Below are 24,021 nucleotides of genomic sequence, written 5' to 3' on the forward strand. Positions count from 1 at the left end.
TTTGGTATCCGGAAGTGCAGTGTTGGGGCTTGACACTGTTGTACTTGTCATTCAGACATCCCAGGAATTCAACAACACCATAAGCAACCAGCTCGGAATAACAAGGGCATTTTAACTCACGAGCGGGCTCTATGCCCCGAGAGAGACAATGATCTTATAATCTTTGTGTTAGATCATCTCGGAAATCACTGTAAGTATAATGTTCACATAGTTGTTTCTTTGTCAGTAACCTGAACTACTGGGTGCAGTGCTAACAGTGTCTAGCAGCAAATGGAGGCCGCGGAGCCTTTGCTGCTTGTTCCGTGTGACTTTTAGCTCACAACTAGTGCCGGTTGCAGTAAAGTAAGCTTGTGAAGATGTGTTTACTCTGTAACTGATGTATCTTGATACACGAGAGAGCTTTAAGAGTCACAAACCCGCACTTAGAAAGTTTCCCGAAAGCACCTAGTGTTAGCGCCAGCTGCTAATGACGCCAAGTGCACAGAGACATGTTTTTGATGAAAGAATTGGTATTGGGCAGGTTATGTATTTCTAAAATTATAGTACATTTATTATGACAACCTCCATTCCATACAACTATTGCCATGTGTATTGTGTAATAGTGAGGTCTGGTTGTAGTGTTTACAGTTCTATTTATAATAAGTAATTGTAACACGTTAAGCTCTGTGTTTTAATTAGTATCTTCATCTTGTAGGACCAAACCTGTTGGGTAACTACATAGCTTCTCTGAATGCCTTTTAACATTTTTGTTCTTTCTCTGGCAGACCTATGCTGATGTGAAGTCTTCTCCTCCCCTCATTCTTGTAAGGCTTCTGTGAGTTTCATCCTCCTCTCTTTGTTATTATTGTTCAGGAGAGGAGACAACTCGAAGGCTACGGACCAATGAGACCCAAAATGTTTCCCACAAACAACTACAGCGGCAACAGCCAACAAATGCTGCAGGAAATCCGAAACAGCCTTCGCAACATGACAAAACCTTCTGACCCACCTAAAATGGACATGAGCTGTGCTGGGAAAATGCTTTTGGAAGACTCGAGGCAGCAGGGTCGTTCCAGTAACCCTAAAAACGCACACCACAAGGCTCTACAGGAGATCCGAAAGTCTCTGCAGCCCTTTGCTAATGAACCCAGTCATCCCTCAGAAAAACACATGTCTATGGATCCACCGTGGGCCAGTTTTGAGGAGGTGAGACTAGTATCAGTTTTGTACATAACAAGACTACTATAGATCACGCGCGTACTTTGTTTAAGGGACAATTATTTAGAAAATGAGAAATATGTAGAGTTGAAAGACAGGCTTGTGCAGTTGTAAGTTCAAAAGCATTTCCTCCGTTGGCAGCCACTACTTGTTTAGAGAACACTGGCATTCAGTATTGTGATGGTAACCTTGTTAGCATAAACATGTTTTTCAGCTTTTTTTTTTATTTTTTTGGATGTATTAAAATAAAACCCAATGCAAGAAAAATTAAAGCCAGTGATCACACTGTATACTAATGTATACTTAGATAAACAAAACATTATTCTCTACATTTTGGAATGATAATAATTTGTATAAATGACTGTATCTGTGCCAAATAGACATGCTTTCATGTCATTTCAGCCTTGTCACAGTCGCAGTATGGGGGGTTTGGATTACATGAGTAAGGTGAGCTACCAAGAGTCAATGAGGGAACAGATGGCTGCTGCCAACTCCAGCGGCTCGAGCCTGAAAGCCTCAGGTATGTAAACTGTCCACTGGGACTCACCTCCTTTTATCCTTTGTCTGTGTGTTGAGTCAACCCCTGCGCTTTTTGTTTACAAGATTTAGGACATCTGTCTAAAATATGACCAAAGCCATTCATGTCCTGTCTCAGTGAATGCATTAGTTCAACTATGTCTGAACTTATTAAGTTGTGTGTTTCATTTTGTGAAATAATATGTCTGGACTAATTGGTAAAAACTCCGGTAACCTCATTGGAGTATTAAAGCTGCTCTATGTAACTTTTATGGTGGATGGATCCACTACCTGCTTGTCTCATGGAGATGTTATGGCTTTTCTGGGAATATTCCACACTATGCCAATAAACTTATCTATCTTTCATTTATTCAGTTCAGGCATTTTATTGCTCAAAATACTTGGTTTGGTTTTGCCATGGACATTGCAAAATTGTGTGCCTATTTTTTCTAAATATTCGATATATTGTAGGCTCATCCCACCTTCAGCAGCCAGTCCTGAGGAGGCCTAGCTGGAAGGGGTCTCGAGAATCCCTAACGCCCCGACACGGCCCACTGATGGCAGACGGATTGTACCGCTCCGACAGCCCTGGACCACCTTCTGCTTTTCCACAGGGCCACCCTGCTAACAACCAGAGAGTGAACCCCCCTGTCCCCCCTCAGGTGCGCAGCGTCACCCCTCCTCCCAACCGAGGTGGCATGCCTCCTGCACCATCCTGGGACAACCCATCCACCAAACGTTACTCTGGCAACATGGATTATCATGTGCCACGCATCTCGCCAGTGCCTCAGGGGGCGTGGCCTGAGAGCTACTCGTCCTCAGCTCCTCAAAATCAAAGAGGCAGCCACCAGCCAATCATAATGCAGAACACTGGCCCCAATAAGTTTACCTTTCCTTCCTGGTCACAGAATAACAACCCGCAGTCAGATTACCATTCAGGAAGCAGACAGCCACCACCACCTTATCCCGTCAGCCAGTCCAGCCGCCACAGCCCCACAGACCAGACGGGAGGTCCAGCATCGTCCCCGTCTTACGTCAACGGGGGTAATCTTCCTCAGTCTATGATGGTACCCAATAGGAACAGCCACAATTTGGACTTATATGGAGTAGGCCATCCCCAAACGTGGTCTCAGGCCCCGTCCAACCAGCTTCAGTCATCGTCGGGGAGCAGCAGTAACCAGGACCTCTCTCCATCATGGCAGAACATCCCGGTCCGCTCCAACTCCTTCACCAACCCTAATCTGAATGGTAGGGCACATTCCTCCAACTCCCAGCCTTCCACCACAACCGTTACCGCCATCACCCAAGCCCCCATCCAGCAGCCCATCAAAAGCATGCCTGTACAAAAGCCAGAGCTCCACACTGCAGTTGCCCCCACCCACCCCCCTTGGGCACAACCGCCTCCTCCCTCTCAAGCAACACCTGCGTACCCCGAACCTACGCCGCCCATACCGCAAATATCAGTAGTACAAGAAGCTCCGAGTTACCAAGGTCCACCCCCACCCTATCCAAAACATCTTCTACAGCAAACGGCCACCCCAAGTCCACCTGCCTATGACCCGGCGGCAGGTAAAGCAATTTCGGCTGAAGACGAGGGGATTTCTGGAGACACACCAAGGGATAAAGCGTCGGAATATGGGGAAAGCACAACAGAAAAGGAGAAAAAGCAGATAACAACATCGCCCGTTCCCTTAAGGCGCAATAAGAAGGACGCAGAGAGGAGAGGCGAGTCCGGAAGAGTGGCACTGTACTCCCCACAAGCGTTTAAGTTCTTTATGGAACAACACGTGGAGAATATCCTTAAGAACCACCAGATGAGGATCCGCCGCAGGAAGCAGCTGGAGAGTGAGATGCAAAGGGTAAGGAAATCAAACTAAATGCTGAATTTGTGCTGTTGCTCATATTTAGTTTTGTACAGTATTGGCAAAGACGGGTTACAGGCTGTTTACAGACTCCCAAAAGGATCTACATAAAGTAAATCAAAGCTGAACAAAATGTGAAAATCTAATGAACGCTCTATCTAGCTACATATTTAGCTACATATTTTCTCTGTGTATATTACGATCCTTCTTACAATCCGGCTTGGAAACATTGCATAGATTCCGAAAAGTGAAACGGATATTTATTAGGACTTAAGTCACTGAAGTATAGGGAAATCTCATTATTTAGAACATCTGAAATAATGATCAATATATAAATACTGTAGACATAATGTTCATACCACAACAAGTATAATAATAATTGATGGTCCAAAAAGGTCCCAACAAATTGTTTGTGGTCTGTTCCTTTCTGTCTCGTCATCTTTATCGTTAAACCTTTTATCCTGGTCTTATTTCTTGTTCTCTTCTTTTTCTTCCTGTCTTTTCCTCCTTGCCTTCAGCTCATCTGAAAGGTAAATCTATATACACTCCGTGACTAACAAGAGGGGGTATTGATTTGTAATCTAAATATCTTATATGTTATCAGTTAATACCCCATAGAAGTAAAATACTGCCTCTTTAAGAATTTATGGACTGCAATTTTATATATATATGTATATATAAAGATGTGTTTATGTCTGCAACAAATGACTGGAATTCCTTTGTGCTACAAGCATGTTGGTTTGAACAAATGTGGCGTGAAGTTCAACATTCACTTTGAGTTCACAATGTACTCTTAACGAAACAGGGATTACTTAACATTTTGTTGTTGACTGCATCATATACTTATTATGTAGAACAACAGGTAAATATATATTGTCAATGTCTTTAAGTCTCAAATGATCTCTTCTGTGCAGGTGGGATTGTCCCCTGACGCCCAGGAACAAATGCGAATGATGCTGTGCCAGAAAGAATCCAACTATATCCGACTAAAACGCGCCAAGATGGAGAAGTCCATGTTCAAGAGGATTAAGACCCTCGGCATCGGCGCGTTTGGTAAGGTTTGTTTGGCCCGGAAAGAGGACACAGGCGCACTGTATGCCATGAAGACTCTCCGAAAGAAGGACGTGCTCTTACGAAACCAGGTGGCCCACGTCAAAGCAGAGAGGGACATTCTGGCCGAAGCTGACAACGAATGGGTTGTTCGTCTCTACTACTCCTTTCAGGATAAGGATAACCTGTACTTTGTTATGGAGTACATCCCAGGAGGAGATATGATGAGTTTGCTGATCCGACTGGGCATCTTCAGAGAGGAGCTGGCCCAGTTTTACATTGCAGAACTCACCTGTGCTGTCGAGAGTGTTCACAAAATGGGTTTTATTCACAGAGACATTAAACCAGATAATATCCTCATAGACCGGGACGGACACATCAAACTCACAGACTTTGGACTCTGCACTGGTTTTCGCTGGACACACGACTCCAAGTACTATCAAAGTGGTTAGTATTGAACATTGAAACATTTAAGGGTGAACTATGTAACTTTACTGGTGGATATTCTGTCACCTGCTTGTGTCTATGGAGATGTTATATAGTTAAAAAAGGGCTAAACTAGAATGAAAGAAAATAAAAAAATTGATAAATTGATAAACATTGGCATCTCTGCCTTTAAAGTCTGCCATAAGATCAATTTGTGGAAGTGGTTAGCGATAATGGGTATAAATGTATGTATATCAATTAAATAAGTTATGGTCAGATGTTTTCACCTCACAACATATGGCCTTCTATTGTAAATAAAATGCTGTTTTCCAGGTGACCATGTGAGGCAGGACAGCATGGACTTCAGTAAAGAGTGGGAGGACCCCTCAAACTGTCGCTGCACTGACAGGTTAAAACCACTGGAGCGGAGGAAGGCTCGGCAGCACCAGAGATGTCTAGCTCATTCGTTAGTGGGGACACCCAACTACATAGCTCCTGAAGTTTTGCTAAGAATTGGTATGTAATAAGTATACTAGCCTCTTTAATGTTATTCAGTACCATAATGATGTTCCTATTGTTTCTTGACTTCAAGCAATGTGAGATGAAAAAGACAAGCCAGACCAAATGGCTTTTGTATAAACAAAATACAAAATAGTTTAATAGAATTTCTAATTGCCATTTACTATTAACAATTAATTAAAAGGGCACTATGTAATCTTTCTGGTGGAGGGTTCTTCACCTGCTTGTTTCCATGGAAATGTTATTGTTTGGCCAAGAATGTGTTTAATGCCACAGGGTAGCCTCCCCATGAAAACAAGCAGGTGATGCTACCAGGCCAAGTTAAAGGTCAGATCTGTGGAGAGACATTCCCTCATGATTGCATGTTTTGCTAGGTGTTGTTTAGCAATTAAAGACATCTGTAATTTTAATAAATGCAGTATAGATTAAGGTTAATGCTATACTGTGGAACATACCAGGTAATAACACAGTAACACTCAATCACATCTTCATCTCCGTAAGTCTTTTATGAACTCCTCTTTTGCAGGATACACTCAGCTGTGCGATTGGTGGAGCGTTGGTGTCATCTTGTATGAGATGGTTGTCGGGCAGCCTCCATTCTTAGCTAACACACCTATGGAAACGCAGCTCAAAGTATGTCAAGCATCTGGCTCCCAAATCGTCCCCATGTCGCCTTTTTAATGATGTTTTTGAATGTTTCTGTCTCACCAGGTGATCAACTGGAAGAGTACACTGCACATTCCGCCGGCTGCCAAACTCAGTCCTGAAGCTTCAGACCTCATCATTAAACTGTGCCGTGGACACGAGGACCGATTAGGGAAGAACGGCACGGACGAAATCAAAGACCACCCGTTTTTTAAAAGCATTGACTTCTCGAGCGACCTTCGACAGCAGGGGGCACCGTATGTCCCGACAATAGCCCATTCCACTGACACATCTAATTTTGATGCAGTAGATCCAGATAAACTGTGGAGCAATGACAGCGATGATGAGGACAACCATAACGATACTCTGAACGTCTGGTTTAGGAACGGAAAACACCCCGAACACGCGTTTTATGAATTTACTTTTAGAAGGTTCTTTGATGACAATGGCCACCCCTATAGCTGCCCCAAACCAATCCAGTATGAGGAAGATGAGGCCGAGGGAGAAGGGAGTGCGCAAGAGGTGGTCAGTGAATCTGCTGCTCAGGGGCGGGACATGGTCTATGTGTAGTCTTGGATTATAATGTACATAGTCTATTATAGACTTTTAAGGAGGACGTATTGATGTAGGAAGAAAGGCAGCACTAAATATCGAGTAAATATCGATGGGTAACATTTTTAAACCCCTAATGAAAAATGTAGTCTTTGTAGAAGATTTGTTTTGCATTTTGTACCTGCCCTTTGCCCTAAAGAATGTCCCCTGTGACTGGATTGAAGTAGTTGTTTACATTGTAAGCATAGCCTGAATTGTTTCCCCTTCATATCACAACCATATACTAATGTGCTGTGTAAATTGTTCTGCATGTATACATTTGTTAGACACTTAATTTATTTATTGTACATTTTTACAAAATCATAGTGCTGTCGGGGTCTTTGTTGTAAACATTTTTGAATACTTGCCTTAATTTATATTTTGAATGTTTTAATTGGGATTTGATTATGTGGACAGATTTTAAGAAACACTTTTCATGATTGCTGTGTATTTTTTATTCATCTTCCACCAAATATAAAAGGGTAATAATCAGACTGGCATTGTAATAGTTGTAGATGATTAAGATAGTTGTTTTTATTTTTTTTATTTATACCTAAATGTATTTATAAATTATGTTGTAAAGAGCTGTAAATATTTTCTTTAGGCTTGTTTTTTGTAGGGCAGGCCCTTGTTGGTATCTACTGCTGCTGCCTTCTGCAATTGAGATGAGACACTAAACTATTATGGAGCACATCTTCAACTGTCACCATGTTAATAGGTCACACTTTCTGACTTTTCTTTACTTTTTGGTTTCTGGTTTAGGATTGTTAGGCCATTAAATAAATGTCTAGACTGCATTGGTGGATTAAACCTGAACTACAAAATCCTGTACGGAGTACCCAGTAGCAACCAATAGTAACTGCACTGTACTGGCAGTGTATTCAGAACAGGTTAGTATATCATAATTGGGTACACAATTTTGGTTCTCATGTCACTCTGTCTAGATTTTTGTTTGTAATTTGATTCGCAGTCACATTCCATTTGAATGCTTTTCTTTTCGACCAAAGCACTAAACAGGTGTCTTGTTCAAACACTTCTCTATTCAAACATGTTTCAGACACTTTTCTAAAATAGGGAATTCAGGCCATGTTATTTTTTCTTGGTATAGAACAGTTGGCTAAAGGATCTACATTTTGAATAGGCTGCTGGTAGGTTACTTTGTCTCCGCATCACTATTATGATGTATTTTTAATGTTTTAGAAATCTCTAAAATGTTGTACACTAATGGAGACCACTGGCATTGTGCACTGATTTTCTGTTATGAGAGAATTTTATTTTTGTGTACATCTGGGAGGCTAAGACAGGGCATCAAGGGGGAAATAAAGATAATGAATGTTAAGAACTAAACAACTTGTTACTGTTTTTAATACAAGATTATTCATAGTATTTAGATCTATTATAGTAATTATAAAAAATCTTAAACCAATAATTCTGCAATAATTACATTATCAAATAAATTACCAAGAAATAAAGTTTCTTTAAATGATCTATTTAAAAATGAAAAAGAAGTCCGTTCCAAAATGGACGCCGTGCTGTCGTGTCTGAGTGGTCTACTACAACGAGAAGAGAAACTTTGTGGGAAATTTAGTTCCGGAACCACTGGGTCACTGTGTGAGCTCCATTGTCATTGGATAAAAGTGTCTAATAGGTCTGGTCTTAATCATCTTATCATATATATATATATATATATATATATATATATATATATATATATATATATATATATATATATATATATATATATATATATATATATATATATATATATATATATATATATATATATATATATATATATATATATATATATATATATATATATATATATATATATATATATATATATATATATATATATGTGTGTGTGTGACGTTCCTTCTGACTGTAATAAACCATCTTTTCTCAAAGAGAGATCTTTCCTTATAAAGTGACCTAATACACCTTTACCATTTATGTATTCCCTTGTCAATATCAAAATCTTACTTTAAATTTAAGGTCATTTAGGATATTTTACTACAAAAACATTGTCAAATTGGTTATATTTATAGAAGTCCGACTAGTTTTCATTTTTGTGTTTGTAGTCATAAGATTTGGATGAGATTTATTATATACTGGCTTGGACTATTTGATCACTAGAGCGTAATATGCGTGGTGTGTGTGGTTGGCGTTAGCGTTAGCATTAGCATTAGCTTCTTGTCTCGGTTGCTGGGTGACGGGGGCAGCTCCGTGGGTTAGATCTGTCCCGTTTCGGCACGGTCTTTGCAGTCCATGGTCCACGGAGTCTACACGGAGGAGCAGCCTTCGTCGGCCGTGTCCTTCGAAGGATGCAGCCGCTGAATTGAGACACGGCTTACATGTTTACAGTTATGGTGGCGTTGGCTAGAGCTGACAGCGTCTTCAGCAACTGAGTCCTCGTCAAATTTAACATAGGAAACAATGGTGGCTGTTTTCCTGGTGACTCTATACGAATATTCTCCGCTGTTTTACATTAGTGTTGTGTTTTTATGCTTCGTTGTTACGGCTGCAATGGTACTTGGGTGGTAAGTAGTTAGCTTATTTTTATTAGCATAAGAAGGAGCTAAAACTATACATGGGACAAGTTTTTCATTTAGGAAACATTCTCAGTTATATCATATCTGCGTTCCCTTAATGTTGATGGTAGAAGCTTTCTCAAAACCATCACTACTACCACACTACCAGCCAGTTGAACAAACGTGTTGACTCTTAATAACAACTCATTCATAGACTTCCAGATGAGAGAGGCTAAGAAATTAAATGACTTTTTAATAAATAAACGATTACGTTATAACGGGACACATTTTTTAGTCTGAAGCTCTGTGGAGTGGACAGTTCATTTTCCAAACACAGTTATTACAAGGGATTGAGTGCATTTATAATTTATTCATGATTATAGAGTTATAACATAAGGCTTCTTGTGTTCTAAGGGTGGGCTTTGATGTCCATGCCATTCTCCGAAACTCTGATGAAGAACAATCAGTTCTCCCCACTCCAGAAAAGCAAATGATTCGGGTGACCAACCCTTTCACTGTGGAGCTTTCATCTAAAGCTGCCTCTGTGACTGGTGAGAATATTGCTTTATTTGGATGTATTTTCTTTCTTCCTTTTTAAGTGTCTTAACCTTTTGTAATTGTTTCCTGTAGATGGATTGTGGTTGCGACTTCGCTGCCTGGAGTCCTCTGTTCTGAGCTGTTTCTGGGGTTGTGACACTTCTTCTGTTCAAGCAGCTCTAAAGGCCCTACAGCACAGCCCACAGCCCAGCAGTCTGCAGTGTTTCCAGCAAGCTTTAGCCTGCCAGTATTACTATAGCCAGAAATTTCAGTATCCTTTATACTACAATACACAATCACATTGGAGCTGAAACAAAAAGTTTAAGTAGCAGTTAATGGCAGCCATTTATTTATCATTTATTTATCATAATTTCAAATGTATATTTAAAAGTTGCAGTCATCAAATTCCTTGTATTTGTAATGATCACAGATATCTTTTCCCCGCTTAGCTTCTTTAAAAGTCTTTCTCAGAATCAGTGATACAAACTGGACTGAGCTCTGCACACACATCCCTGCTGAACAAGAGATCACAGACTTTGGGCCTCTACCAAGACAACGCTACCCCCTAGTGGCTGTGTTGACGTTGGCCCAGCAGGAGGCTATAAACATCTATAACATTGTCAGTGCTATTCCTTTGCTCATCCTCCTTACATTATGTTTAATAGACATGCTCATATTGTCTGTGTTTCAGGTGGCCAGTGTGACAGTCTTTCATGTACCAGATAGCAAGTATCCCCTCTCAGCACGCATACTTTTTCAGTACCTTTTTACTGCACAAGGAAGCATGTATGAATTAAAGGTAATCTTTTTCATGTCACAAAGCATTATTTCTGAAATACAAGTTTATGAACCAAAATACTGATCTCGTTAATTTTTCATAAGATTAAGATTTCAGTTTTTGGTCCTGGTCAGTGAAGGGGTGATTATTAGCAAAGCCATTTTAGGGCTTGGAATGTATCTACAATAAATAAACTATTTTTCTTTTACTAAAACCTCATTATCCCTGTCTACAGCCTCTCTTCATGTCTGCAGACAGTGAGGAGGACAAAGCTGAGCCTAGTACCAGCAGTAGTACAAACATGAGCCCAAACAGACCGGAGAGAGACACAGAGGAGCAGTGGTCGGGCCGGAGCGAGCGGGACTGTGTGGTGTGTCAGAATGCCAGAGTGAACAAAGTGCTTCTCCCCTGCAGACACACGTGTGTGTGTGAGAGCTGTGTGCTGCATTTACAGCACTGCCCGGTCTGTAGGGGTTTCATCATAGAGTCATTCACCCTTAGACCCAATGATGGAACAAGCGACAGCGTTTGATAGAGGTACAGCTAAAAGGACTATTCTTTTTATGGGACTTCTTCATGGAATTTTAACTGTCATCTCAGTTTGTTTGCGGTGATTTGTCATTTCTAAATGCTTCTGTTGAGAGAATTAACAGATTAACTGAATCTCAAAGATTTGTATCAGGTGAGAATTGTAAGGCAAGACTAATATCACATTTACCGGTATGTCTAAATCAGTTAAGATTTATGTCATTAAGCAAGAGTTTCATCTGTCACATTTTCATGTAAAACATGTCATGATATCTTGTATATATGTTGTATGTAATAAAGTATAACACGTATACATTTTACTTCAATTTATTGATGCCTTCCAATAGAACGCATATATCAAGAGTATAGAATTTTAACATGGAAAACTTTCTGCCTCCCAATTACGACATACAAACTGAGGCACACAATAGAGCAAATTCACCAAATGCAGTGACACTGTAAAGTAAAGCAAATAGTTGTAGCATATATTTTATACAGGCTTATAGTCCAACTTGGACTCAAGTTTCTTTGAATCGGCCACTTTGCGGACGGCCTTCATGAAGTCTTCTTGTGTCACATATTCCCTGTCTGAGCGGATGGCAAATAAACCTGCAGCACAACACAATGTGAGAAAAAAAAATAACATCAATGAAAGAAGAATGTACAAGAGTACCAGCTAACCTGCTTCTGTGCACACATTCCTCAGATCAGCTCCGTTAAAACCATCAGACAGCTTTACAATGGCTTCATAATCTAAAACAAATGTTACAAATGCATTTATTAATCTCTTTATGTCAATTATCAACGACCTTGACAACTCATAGTCTGCAGTTTGACCTACCAAGTTCTCCATGCTTGGTTATTGGACTGGAGTGAATCTTCAGGATGTCCAGACGAGCCTGCTCATTTGGCAACTCTATGTCTGCTCAAAACAGTGACAAACAAAGATGTTTAGCACTAAATGTTATTATGCATCAGTGTTGGGACAAAACTAATGCTTACGGATTTTGCGGTCAAGCCTGCCAGGACGCAGCAGAGCTGGGTCCAGAGTGTCTGGCCTGTTTGTGGCCATGATCATCTTGACTCTGTGCAACGTGTCAAAGCCATCCATCTGGTTGAGAAGCTGTTGATAAACATAAGCATTACAATGCAAAATATACAGAAGCAGTTATAGTTAAAACCAAATTAAAATATAATTGGATTATTTAATATAGATTTAATTTGCATTCATCTATTCAAGATGACAACTAATCAAAGGGGCAAATATCTGGAGGGCATTTATGACTGGTGCTAATTCTGACCTTTTTTATCCCACAACTGTTTAGTGTGGAGCAGGATCTATCAGTAATTCAATTTAAGGGGAAAAAATTGTGGTAATATACACAAAAAGCCCTCTGAACCCCCATCTTTGAAGTTTAAAATATTAATTTCATATGCAATAAAAGGCGCTAAAATGTTATGACTCATGGGAATGTTAAGTAATGTCTGACCTCCATGAGAGTTCTCTGGATTTCTCTGTCAGCAGAAGTGCCCTCAGAAAAGCGTCGCCCACCTGTAAAACAAAAACATTAATTAAAAACATTTTCCAAATGGAGGCCCACCATAACATTTACCATTAGCATTTAAGATAAGCCTTTATTAGTCCCACAGTGGGGAAATTCCAGTATTGCACCGCACAGTTAAAGAACAGAAGGAAAATGGTACATGCAATAAAACAAGATAATAGATAAATTTTAAAATAATTTAAAAAATATACTTAAAAATAAACTCTAATATAACATCTTCGTAAAGTGACTTGAGTATTGCACATAGGTGTGGTTGAATGACACATGTTCAGTGTTAACAGTGTTCATTGTACAGTCTGACAGCAGCAGGAAGGAACGACCTGCGAAACCTCTCCTTCACACAGCGAGGGTGAATCAGTCTGTCACTGAAGCTGCTCTCTAGGGCAGACAGAGCGTCCTGCAGGGGGTGAGACTCATGGCCCAGCATAGAAATGACCTTAGCCAAGACCCTCCTGTCCCCGACCTCCTGCACTGAGTCCAAAGGACAGCCCAGGACGGAGCTGGACTTCTTGATGACCTTTGTCCAGCTTCTTCCTCTCCCTCTCTGTGATACTACTCACCAATAGCATCAATTTCATCCATAAATATGATACAGGGCTGATGGTCTCGGGCGTAGTTGAACATCTCCCTGATGAGCCTGGCACTTTCACCAATATATTTGTCAACGATGGAGCTGGATACCACCTGCACAGCACAGAATGTAAGCCTCAGTCTGCCATGCAAGTGTGATGCAAGTGTGTATGCGAGCGATGCAATTGTGTGTGTGAGCGATGCAAGTGTAGAACTAAATGTGTGTAAACCCACTTTGAGGAAGTTGCAGTCCAGCTGACTGGCCACTGCTCTAGCAAGAAGAGTTTTTCCAGTGCCTATGACACAATGTCAAAATTAGATGTACTGCTGAAGTTTCAGTGTTATTTTTACTCATACTATAATGAATCTCAATTTACAATTAAAGTACTTGGTGTAATATTTTATATTATTCTACCCAATTATGTCCAATAAAACAGGTTATATTTATTATGTTATCAATAGCAGTCAGACCTTTCACAATTGCAAATTAGTTTAGGGTTGTGATGATTTCTATGCATTTGCATTAGAGCTTGTCTTCAAAAACTAACATTCTAACCTGGTGGTCCATAAAGTAGACAGCCTTTAGGAGGAATGATCCCAACTCTCTGGAAAAGTTCAGGGTTTGTTAAGGGCAGCTCAATAACCTGTTAAAAACAGACGAAAAAGCATAGCATATTAAACATTTGTAGAAAAAAAGATATCAATAAATTTGAGGAGAACCTGTTTACCTCTCTAAGTTCCCGGATCTGTTCACTCAAGCCACCAATCTCTGAGTAGGAAACACTACCAGGGTCCTCGTGGGACATATTGTACACCAGTGGGTCCACCTCTCGGGGCAGATACCTGTGGAAGGCAAAATTGAATGCACTTCTTGTGCATAATGTTTCTCATGGTTTAGATAATAACGCAAGTCTCACCTCATTATTGTGAGAGTGGTCATGTCCAAAGCCACTCTGGTACCGGGCTTTAACTGGGACTTATCCAACTGGAGAAGAGTAAAAAAAGTTCCAGTACTGATGTTATGTAAATACATTTTATTTACAATTTGGTACAATTTATGCTGTTATTACCTGTCTGCGACATCCAACCACATATCTTGGACCATTTGTAGCTTTTACAATAACTGAAATCAGAAACATCAAAATTTCCATAGGAATTTTCATAGAAATGCATCTTGAATGTTGAACATTTCAGTCTGAATCTACCCTCCTCAATTGACTTACATTTTTCCTCAGTAAGCTGTTTAAGCACTTCTCCAACAATCTGTATAGAAAGAGACAAATATTTTTTTTAATGATTGTGGTGGCAAATGAAAATAAAAGTTTATATAACTTTGCTGATTTTGTTTTCTCATGCTAATGTAACAATACAGTTTGTACATAGAAGGCACAATAGTTGAAAAGTTCATTTTAGCATTGTGATTTAATGTGAACATGTCAACCAGCAGCAACAATCTAGTGGTTATGAAATGGCAAAATTTGCAAAAGACAATAAATGAAAATGTACTGCAGAAAATAACTTAATGCCTAAATGTCAACAGTAGCAAAACAAGTTTCATTTCTGATGGATCATGCAGTGCACTTACCTGTCCAACACTTTGCAGAGCCTTCAAGTCATTTTCAGATTTTTCATACTGCTTTGTCTGTTCTCTCAGCTGTTCCCTCACTGAAACAAACACACAAACAATATGATGTTAACCAAATGCATATTTAGACAAAGCTAATCCGGAACACGTTTAGCATGATAACAAATTAGGTTAGTATAAGTTCCTTCTTAGCAAATACCAACTCAATTACGGTACAACGCGACACCGATTAAACAATTGTAGTGACTTTAGAGCTCCCGCTTACAGCTAGTTTGAATGAGTAAGAGGCTGGCATGACAAAGCATTTGCTAGCAGGTAGCTTGACAACTGTCACCAGGGAGAAATGTAGGCATGAGGCATCACGCAATCGAAAGAATTGGATCGGAGAATTCAATCATATTTATTCCTTACATTCTTTTAATCTCCCGTCCACCTCTTTATGTTCCAGTAGTTTTTTCCTGTAGTCTTGTAGCGCTTTCTCTCTGGTGTCCGCCATGATGATGCTCTGCACAAAACTCACTTCTACTTCTCTGCTGATCAAAGGCAGGGACAAACTGCTTTAGTGCGCTACTGCCACCTTCCGGACGTGACGGTAACTGTGGTAATTGAAAGGGCCCCGAGAAGACCATGGACCTGTAACATAGGCCTGAACCAAGTGTCCACTGTAGAAATTAGTAATGGTAAATATCGTGGGGTAACTATAATATCCATAAAAGTAAAAGGAAAAAGACAGCCTGTTCTTTAAAAGGCATTTAAATTGCTTTTGCCCACTATTAATCTACTGAGAAATTCAAGTCATTTTGTTAATAAAATCTGCTGGCCTTGCAATTTGAAGTGATTATTTTGTTTCAATTGTATTGTGTATTATATGTGTGCTTCTAGTTAACAGGATTCACGTGGACTGTACATAGACTGTAATGTAGTAGGATATGTGTGGCGGTAGAGGGCAGCATTAAGCACCCCTGACCAGAATAAGCCGCTAAAAACAGGAGAATAAAAGCGGTGACGGTCTTGTCCAATGAGCGCGCTCCGCGAATCACGAGGGCGGTCCGCGGGTGAAGATGGCGCTACAAGGAGTGAGCTGTCGGTAACCGGATTACACTGCTCATAACATTAATTTAAACAGCCTAAGCATTCAGTAATGGCCCTGCTCTACGGCCTGCTGTGGCGGCTCTTGCTTTTCCTGGTTCATATCAACAGGGCTTTCGTGTGCTGGCTCCGTGCTCGCACTCGTTGCTTTAAAGGCCGCCTGTGGGAACGGGCACTGGCCTCTCTGCTTCTGCCGGTAGCTTTCACTGAGTTCCCAGGGGAGCAGAAAAAGATGCATCGCAATCCGGAGTCCAAGGCACTGACAGCGAACAGTCCCGCCGAGCGTCAGGCCCTGTTCCTCCATGACGGGAAGTCTCTGGAGAAACTCCCAGTGCACATCGGACTTCTGTTCGTGGACGAGGAGCCCAGCTACACGGACGTAGCCAACCTGGCTGTGTGGTGCATGGCCATGGGCATATCATATGTCAGCGTGTACGACGACAATGGTACGAGTGTCCCGAAACAGGGGCCTGTGTGGTTCATTATTACTTGATTTACTCCGTGACAATGGGACGTTGTTGTCCTACAGTGGGACAAATGTCTACCAACACACCAAAGGAACTTGTCATTTTCAATTTGACCTCCCTTTGAACCCCCGAAATCTCATGAAGAAAGACAAAACCACAATTGCTATAGTATATCTAAGCTACTGAGAGAGTCATCTACTACTGTAGTTTGAGAATAAGTTAATTTCTTGAATTGGTATTTCAGGGTTCTAATAGCTTCCAAACATTGAGATAGTTCGAATAAATGTATAACGTTGGATCAGTACAAGTTTGTAATAATTTGTCCCACTAAAAAATCACAATAGTGAAAAAAACAGAAAGAAATGTTGGTCATTTCAGTTGAAACCATTGAACTATAATTCTGTTTATTATTTTATTCCAGGTATTCTCCAGAAAAACAACTCTCTTCTCATGCATGAAATAACCCAACTGCAGAGACACCTATTGGGTGTGGAGGGGTCAAAAGTGGAGTTCCTGAGAAATGGCTCTGAAAAAAATGGTAGGCATTTGATCTAGTACTACTACTACAACTACTACTTCTCATTTTGCACTGCATAATACATCATTATTTTTATGAGGTAGAGTAAACAGTAATGGTGGTATAGCCAGTAAAATGTCCATCTTTAAATCATGATAATTCATATACTGTGTATCGGACCGTATTCTAGCCCTATATTAAAATGTGTAAATAAAATATGTCTTCATAGAATTTTATTAATTCTTCTAAAAAGGAAATTACCTTAGATATTTCAGCCGGTGTCTTGCTTGGGAACAACAGCCGATAAGAGACTGGTCACAACAATCAGATGATGTCTCTGGCAAAGGCAATACTCTGGCATGTACATGTAAGCTAAAGAGCAAGAGGTGGGCAGTATTCACAAAAACAAATATCTTGATACTTTGTTGAATTATCCCGATAATGATCCAAATATTATGACCATTCATCATAAATGTGTTAAAATGTGTCTGTAAATGTTGTGTCTGAAAATTAAACACACAAGTGAAGAAATATCAACATACTCGTACTATAATTTCAAATATATCTGCCATCTCTATAATGAGGTATAAGGGTCTCATACTTCCGAGACATACCATTGACAGGCCTATGTATGCAGTCTATATATCTACACATTTTATATCTGTCTACTGACGATGTTGCTCTTGTTTGTTGTGAACAGTGGTATCATGTAGGCCTGTTGTCAGTGTGCTGTCTCCTGAAGATGGGAAGCAGAGTATTGTACAGGCAGCCCAACAGCTCTGTCGCTCTGTGGAAAACAAAGAGAGGAGCCCCAAAGACATCAGTGTCTCCATGCTGGACTCTTTGCTCCGAGGTACATCAATTCTGATCTATAATCTTTTTTTGTTGACTAACATAATCACTCTACAGCTTAATTGTAGTGGTTTGATTTATTTTGTAAGAGAATTTAGTGCCTTATTTTTTTTCAGAGTTGAAGAATATTCCGGACCCAGATCTGGTGTTGAAGCTGGGTCCTGTTGACAGTACACTGGGGTTCCTTCCTTGGCACATCAGACTCACAGAGTTTATGTAAGTTTCTCTTAAACCTAAAACTACTACTGTTCTTTTCTGTGCTGTGAGTGTTTATACATCTAGGATCATTTCATGTTTTCAGTTTGTACATATTTCCATTAGGATTGATGTAGCTTTCGGGTTGTTGTGAATTGTGAATAAAGATTGTTTTTGCCTTACATTTTAGGTCTCAAATAGGCGTGACAATGATCGTTCATAGGGCTAACCCTAACAGTTAATCAGAAGAATCATGACTAGTTAACTATATAATCATAAGGGTATTTTAACTGTGATGATTGTTAGCTGGACTATGTAAAAACATTTTCTTTTCGCATGTGTTTTAGGGTTTACAGAGATGGCGGCATTCTTAAATCACAATGCCAAAGTAGAATAAACTATTCCTAATTTTCATCAATAATACATTAGTTTCTATATCTTCTAGGCTTCAGTGACCATATTTTAAACTTTTTTGGTCAAAAATTTGAAAATTTGAAAAATCTCTATAGAAATGATAATTTGAACAAATAATACTAACTAGTCAACTACTATAATAATCGTTAGTTGCTGGCCTAGTCGACCTAACTAGTGGCTGTATGAATAGACCCAAGTTGTGGGGGTGCCACTTTTATGCAGGTCTCTGAGTAAACATTGTTGAACTCTTTTGAACTTTGTTGTTTGTGTCTACAGCTCCTTGTCGACCCATAGAAACTTATCCTATGATGATTTATTGGGAGCTCTTCACAGATATGGAGCATGTCAGCAGCGACTGGGAAAGTAATGACTGCACTTATGGACTCATTTTGACAGCTGTCAGTGTTTACATACACTGACATGAGAATGGAGACGGTACTCGTTTAGTGAAGCTGTGCAGCCAGTGGGAAACCACCAGACAAATGTGATGAATTGTCAACAAATTCAAGTATGGTAATAATTATGTGGATATTGCCCCACTGTATGGCTTAATCGGTTATCAAAAATACTTTTTTACTGCAGAGAAACCAGAGTTTTAATCTATATATAACTGTGTATTTGATAATTGTTCCTGTCTAAATATTAAACTCTACACTATTGAACAAAAGATGATTGACTCTTTTTTTCTGTGAAGCAATGTGAAAGATAGAAGAAATGTTAAGACATTTTACAAGTGCAACTTATGATTCACTGCTTAGACTAATTTTAAATCAGGACAAATAAACTGAGATTGATTGATTGATCAGTCTGTCAGCTCAGCAGTTTGGATAGTACTGCAAATGCCCTAGAACAGATTTGACCTGTAACAGTTCACAGATTTTACAAAAATTGATATCTGTATTTTAATGTGTCTCGTTAGAGAAATATTAGCTCCCCCACATAACAGAAAGAAAACGTATAACAAGGTCAGGTGAGCTGTAATTCCTAGATGTTCCAGCAGGGGGCGCTCTGGGGGCTGTATAGCGGCTGTACTTGCAGAAGGAGCCACATTACATGGCCGTTGTGTTGTTGTGACCGAAATCTGTCTGAGCTCATCCACAAACAAAGAGCCGAGGGCCGCAGAGATGGGAGCTGTGCTGGGCCTGTGCTCCATGGCGAGCTGGGTGAGTGTTGTTTTACTCCTCTCTGGTGACAGTGTGAGGGTTGTTTCGGGTTCGGCCTAATGGAGGGTCCATGTCTGAGACGACGATGACTGCGCATCACAAAAACAACTCCTGCAGTGGGATTTCACTCGTCTACTGCTATGACATTAGTTCATATTAATGTCTCGTTTACAGCCTGTTTTCATTACAATGTTACTGTTTGAATTCAACAGTTCACTTCAGACTGGCTGTTATTTATGGCTTTAACCCGCATAGCTTACGTCACGTCCTTTCTTTGGCCTGATGGGTGTTTACACTGTATCCTCAGTTAACACGGTTTTATAATGTCCTTAAAGGTGTAATAATAATGTAGGCCTACCACTAAAACGAGCTCTCTGCGTTGTGTTCGTAAACATGGGTTCACAGCTGCTACTATTGCGACACTGTGTCCCCAAAACAGGCTGCGTAATGGATGCTCTCTACTCCCACACTTGTGTAGTATATGTTTCAGACAATGTAATGTTGTTTTTTTCCTCCTTCTGTTGTTTTTACTTACTATTTGCTGGCTAAAAATCTACTCAAATGTTTAGCTAGATTTTCTGTTCTTGAAATTAGGTCACAGTTTAGCAGTAGGGAAATGAGATATTGTTTTTCTTCGAAATCTTTGGGGAAAAAATTTGGATCCCAATCTTAATTTAATGGGACAGGCCTGATAAATGTAAATAAAATAAAAGAGCTATCATGGTAAGTCTTTGTATGTATGCAGAAACGCTCTGAAGTGACAAACAACATCAAGTCGATCCAAAAGTAACATATCAAGTGTTGAGTAACAAGCTACATTTGCAGTTTTAGTTTTCTACTATTATTTGTATTTTATATGTTGTCTTTTTAACATATTGCATAACCAATTATATACAGCAATGTTTGAACTTTGATCCTGTCTCCAAACAGCCTTTGTTAATGAAAATAAGATAATGCCATTTGTATATGTGCAGATCCCTTGCCTGTGTGGCAGCGCCCCCTGCCTGCTGTGCAGATGCTGTCCCAGTGGAAACAACTCCACTGTAACCCGGCTCATCTATGCCTTCTTCCTTCTGATGGGAGTGGGAATTGCCTGTATTATGTTAATGCCTGGCATGGAGGATCATCTCAAGAAGGTGTGACCCTGGATCAACATCACATGTAACTTGTGAAGTTTAATTTTTAAAAATCTCTCTTAAAATGTTCTCCTGTATATGACTGTGTGCAGATCCCAGGCTTTTGCGAGGGTGGGATGGGCTCCTCTATCCCAGGAGTGGAGGGACATGTGAACTGTGACGTGCTGGTGGGATACAAAGCTGTGTACCGTGTGTGCTTCGGCATGGCCATGTTTTTCCTCCTCTTCTCTCTCCTGATGGTCCGTGTGAAGAGCAGCCAGGACCCGCGTGCCCCCATTCATAATGGGTCAGTTTTTTACTGGGACCTGTGTCATACAGCATAAAGTGTTCTCAATATCATAATATTTGAATAGTTATGCCTGACTTATGTTTTCATTTCTCAACATTTAATCATTGGATAATGATGTACCTTTTTTCAATTTTCACAGATTTTGGTTTTTCAAGTTTGCTGCAGCTACTGCCATAACTGTCGGAGCTTTTTTCATTTCTGAAGGCCCTTTTACAACCGGTAAGTCAGAACTACTTTTAACAAATGTCTGGAAATTTCCAAATGTAAAACACATCTTTCTTATAGAGCGTATTGAACAAGTGTACAACAACTGTGTATTTTGTATTTTTTAAGTTTATATGGGATTATTACACAAATGGCCTAAAATGTTGTGCATCTAAATTGAAATGTTTTTATTAAGCCTAAAATGTGTATGTTGTGCAGTGTGGTTCTATGTGGGCATGGCAGGAGCCTTCTGCTTCATCCTCATTCAGCTGGTGCTTTTGATTGACTTTGCCCACTCGTGGAATGAGTCATGGGTGGAGAAGATGGAGGAGGGGAATTCTCGCTGCTGGTATGCAGGTATGACAAAGTATCGGTTTTATATTGTCTACCAGGAAACATACAACTGTAATAACTATCACCATGAACAGTTCTCACATTTAAACATGTAATGACTGGAGTAAAATCCCCCTTCTTCACCGTGCTGCTGGTGTACAGAAGTGGTATATGAAAAATTTCTGAGACAAATGCTTTGTGTCCTCAGCCTTGCTTTCAGTGACTGCTGTGAACTACCTGCTGTCTCTGATTGCTCTGGTCCTCTTCTACATGTATTACACCCATACGGACGGCTGCACTGAGAACAAAGTGTTTATCAGCATCAACATGCTTCTCTGTATCGGAGCGTCTGTCCTGTCCATTCTCCCTCAGATTCAGGTTTGTTCTTTAGTAAAAATCATCTTTGAAATATCAGTGACACTTCTTGGTGACATCTGTTTAATTTAAGCCTTTTGCCCTTAAATTAAAAGTTTTATGTGGTGTGCAGGAGTCCCAGCCCCGCTCAGGCCTGCTGCAGTCCTCCCTGGTTACCCTGTACACAATGTATGTGACCTGGTCTGCAATGACCAATGAACCTGGTAAGGTCTCCAATGATGCTTAGAATCTGCTTTCTATGAATATCAATTAGTTTAAAAGTGTATTTTCCTCACAGATAGGAAGTGTAACCCCAGCCTTCTGGCGATGATTGGCCTAAATAGCACCAGCCCTGCTGCTCAGGGTCAGGTGGTGCAGTGGTGGGATGCTCAGGGAATTGTGGGATTGATCCTGTTCCTTATGTGTGTGCTCTACTCCAGGTAAATGTTTGACAATGGCTACAGGATTGAGTTTGTGTCCAAGAATCACCTACAAACCTTAACAGGATAAGAGAGAAATAAAACACAATTGTGGTCTTTTCTCCCCCCAGCATCCGTAACTCCTCCAATGCTCAAGTAAACAAGCTGACACTCAGCACTGATGAGTCAGCCCTGATCGAGGACGGGCCCCAGAGTGGCAATTTTGAGGAGTCCGGGAGCCTCAACAGAGCTGTGGACAACGAGAAGGATGGAGTCACCTACTCTTACTCCTTCTTCCACTTCATGCTCTTTCTGGCCTCGCTGTACATTATGATGACTCTCACCAACTGGTACAGGTCAGTGGAACTGGGGAGGCCAAGCTGCCTGAGCCTCTACAGGGCATAGAGCCTATGGGCACGCTTTGCGTGCAACTTCGTCCTCTACTTCATACAAATATATTTGTATGGAGGCCCAAAAATTTTGTTTTCCGAAATGTTACGAAATTTGACACAAAATTCCACTGGGTCGTCCCAGTGTTGCCATGGTGATGGGCCAAAATGCCCATGTTATCCTAAAGGGAGTATTCCCAAAATTTTCCATTCATTAAAAAAATATTACTTTCATAATAATAATTTGGCACAATGACTCATGACATGGGTCTGATTGACTTTAATTAGAATGACTTATCTTTCATTGGGTTGCCATGGTAATGGGCGAAAGAGCCCATGTTATCCTAATCGGAAAATTTTCACATTTTCCTACATTTCAAAATAATATACTAATTTGCTTCATTGAAGAACACGAAATTTGACACAGTGACTCTTCAAGTCATCCCTTTCAAAAAAGTCCTGGGGACCAAAGTTTTATTTTGCCCATTGTTGCCTTGGTGATGCCTCAAAGACCAATGTTATTCAGTTTTACTGCATCAGCACTTCGATGTGCGTTGACTGCTTAGTGACAAGCACAGCCCAAAGCCGCAATAAAAGAGAGACAAGTGGCGCATTTGCACCACCCTTAGGGAGTGCCGTAGATATTAAGTTAAAAAATAGAGTAGATGACATACATTGGTAGTCACATGCATTTGTAACATTATTTCTTTTTTGTAATAATCTCTGTTTCCTCCATAGCCCTGACTCCACTTATGAAACCATGACCAGCCGGTGGCCATCGGTGTGGGTGAAGATGTGCTCCAGCTGGATCTGCATCGCCCTCTATGTGTGGACCCTGGTTGCACCGCTCCTCCTCGTCAACAGAGACTTTGACTGAAAGAAATCATTCGCTCATGCACAACATTTCCACACAAATTATTAAATATGTCATTTGCTGTATTCCTTGGTCAGTTTTGATGACAGTGTGTTCTTTGTGGTTCCTAAACAAGTCAAATTAGGGAAGAAAAGATGCATGCTTAAATATAACCCGAACAGTGTGTAGTACATGACTCTTGTGGTTGTAACTAGTATTTATATTTCATTGCTGTATTGTGTTTAGCTCACAGCATGCTCAGACCTCACATTCTAACAACTTTATCTGTTTTATCTTTAAAAAAAAAAATAACATGCATTGTGAAGTGTATTGATATTCCGCTTAGTGACTAGAATGTGTTTTGCAAAGTGGTTGCTTTTTACCTTGTATTTTGACATGTTTTACTGTATTGCACATGATTAATTAAAACTAACTGAAACGTGTACC

The 24,021-nt window shown here is 40.2% G+C and overlaps 5 protein-coding genes across 5 annotated transcripts; 4 read left to right on the forward strand and 1 right to left on the reverse strand.

Moving 5' to 3' along the window:
• The first annotated feature begins 16 nt into the window (after positions 1 to 16).
• lats1 (large tumor suppressor kinase 1) lies at positions 17 to 8,150 on the forward strand. Its single transcript, XM_033990461.2, has 8 exons — positions 17 to 190; positions 853 to 1,185; positions 1,600 to 1,717; positions 2,185 to 3,572; positions 4,490 to 5,072; positions 5,385 to 5,567; positions 6,097 to 6,203; positions 6,282 to 8,150. Exons 2-8 carry the CDS (start codon positions 883 to 885, stop codon positions 6,783 to 6,785), a joined length of 3,186 nt encoding a protein of 1,061 aa, XP_033846352.1. The 5' UTR covers positions 17 to 190; positions 853 to 882; the 3' UTR covers positions 6,786 to 8,150.
• Positions 8,151 to 8,940: 790 nt separating this feature from the next.
• On the forward strand, positions 8,941 to 11,494 carry cgrrf1 (cell growth regulator with ring finger domain 1). The gene is made up of 6 exons (XM_033990466.2): positions 8,941 to 9,346; positions 9,752 to 9,888; positions 9,968 to 10,145; positions 10,346 to 10,493; positions 10,566 to 10,673; positions 10,888 to 11,494. The coding sequence occupies exons 1-6, from the start codon at positions 9,243 to 9,245 to the stop codon at positions 11,182 to 11,184; spliced, it is 972 nt and encodes a 323-aa protein (XP_033846357.1). The 5' UTR covers positions 8,941 to 9,242; the 3' UTR covers positions 11,185 to 11,494.
• Positions 11,492 to 15,467, reverse strand: psmc6 (proteasome 26S subunit, ATPase 6). Its single transcript, XM_033991056.2, has 14 exons — positions 15,312 to 15,467; positions 14,901 to 14,980; positions 14,539 to 14,578; positions 14,386 to 14,438; positions 14,233 to 14,300; positions 14,044 to 14,158; positions 13,872 to 13,959; positions 13,550 to 13,611; positions 13,306 to 13,429; positions 12,671 to 12,732; positions 12,183 to 12,303; positions 12,022 to 12,102; positions 11,862 to 11,933; positions 11,492 to 11,789 (listed from the first exon to the last, which is right to left on the reverse strand). Exons 1-14 carry the CDS (start codon positions 15,394 to 15,396, stop codon positions 11,671 to 11,673), a joined length of 1,170 nt encoding a protein of 389 aa, XP_033846947.1. The 5' UTR covers positions 15,397 to 15,467; the 3' UTR covers positions 11,492 to 11,670.
• Positions 15,468 to 15,927: 460 nt separating this feature from the next.
• nus1 (NUS1 dehydrodolichyl diphosphate synthase subunit) lies at positions 15,928 to 19,094 on the forward strand. The gene is made up of 5 exons (XM_033991252.2): positions 15,928 to 16,435; positions 16,878 to 16,994; positions 17,674 to 17,826; positions 17,942 to 18,041; positions 18,711 to 19,094. The coding sequence occupies exons 1-5, from the start codon at positions 16,042 to 16,044 to the stop codon at positions 18,799 to 18,801; spliced, it is 855 nt and encodes a 284-aa protein (XP_033847143.1). The 5' UTR covers positions 15,928 to 16,041; the 3' UTR covers positions 18,802 to 19,094.
• Positions 19,095 to 19,450: 356 nt separating this feature from the next.
• Positions 19,451 to 24,019, forward strand: serinc1 (serine incorporator 1). The gene is made up of 10 exons (XM_033990546.2): positions 19,451 to 19,597; positions 20,572 to 20,733; positions 20,826 to 21,019; positions 21,162 to 21,241; positions 21,446 to 21,583; positions 21,768 to 21,937; positions 22,047 to 22,137; positions 22,212 to 22,353; positions 22,464 to 22,688; positions 23,460 to 24,019. The coding sequence occupies exons 1-10, from the start codon at positions 19,559 to 19,561 to the stop codon at positions 23,596 to 23,598; spliced, it is 1,380 nt and encodes a 459-aa protein (XP_033846437.1). The 5' UTR covers positions 19,451 to 19,558; the 3' UTR covers positions 23,599 to 24,019.
• Positions 24,020 to 24,021: the final 2 nt, after the last annotated feature.

This window comes from Periophthalmus magnuspinnatus, chromosome 24 (genome assembly GCF_009829125.3).
Source record: "Periophthalmus magnuspinnatus isolate fPerMag1 chromosome 24, fPerMag1.2.pri, whole genome shotgun sequence".
NCBI classification, from domain to species: Eukaryota; Metazoa; Chordata; class Actinopteri; order Gobiiformes; family Gobiidae; genus Periophthalmus; species Periophthalmus magnuspinnatus.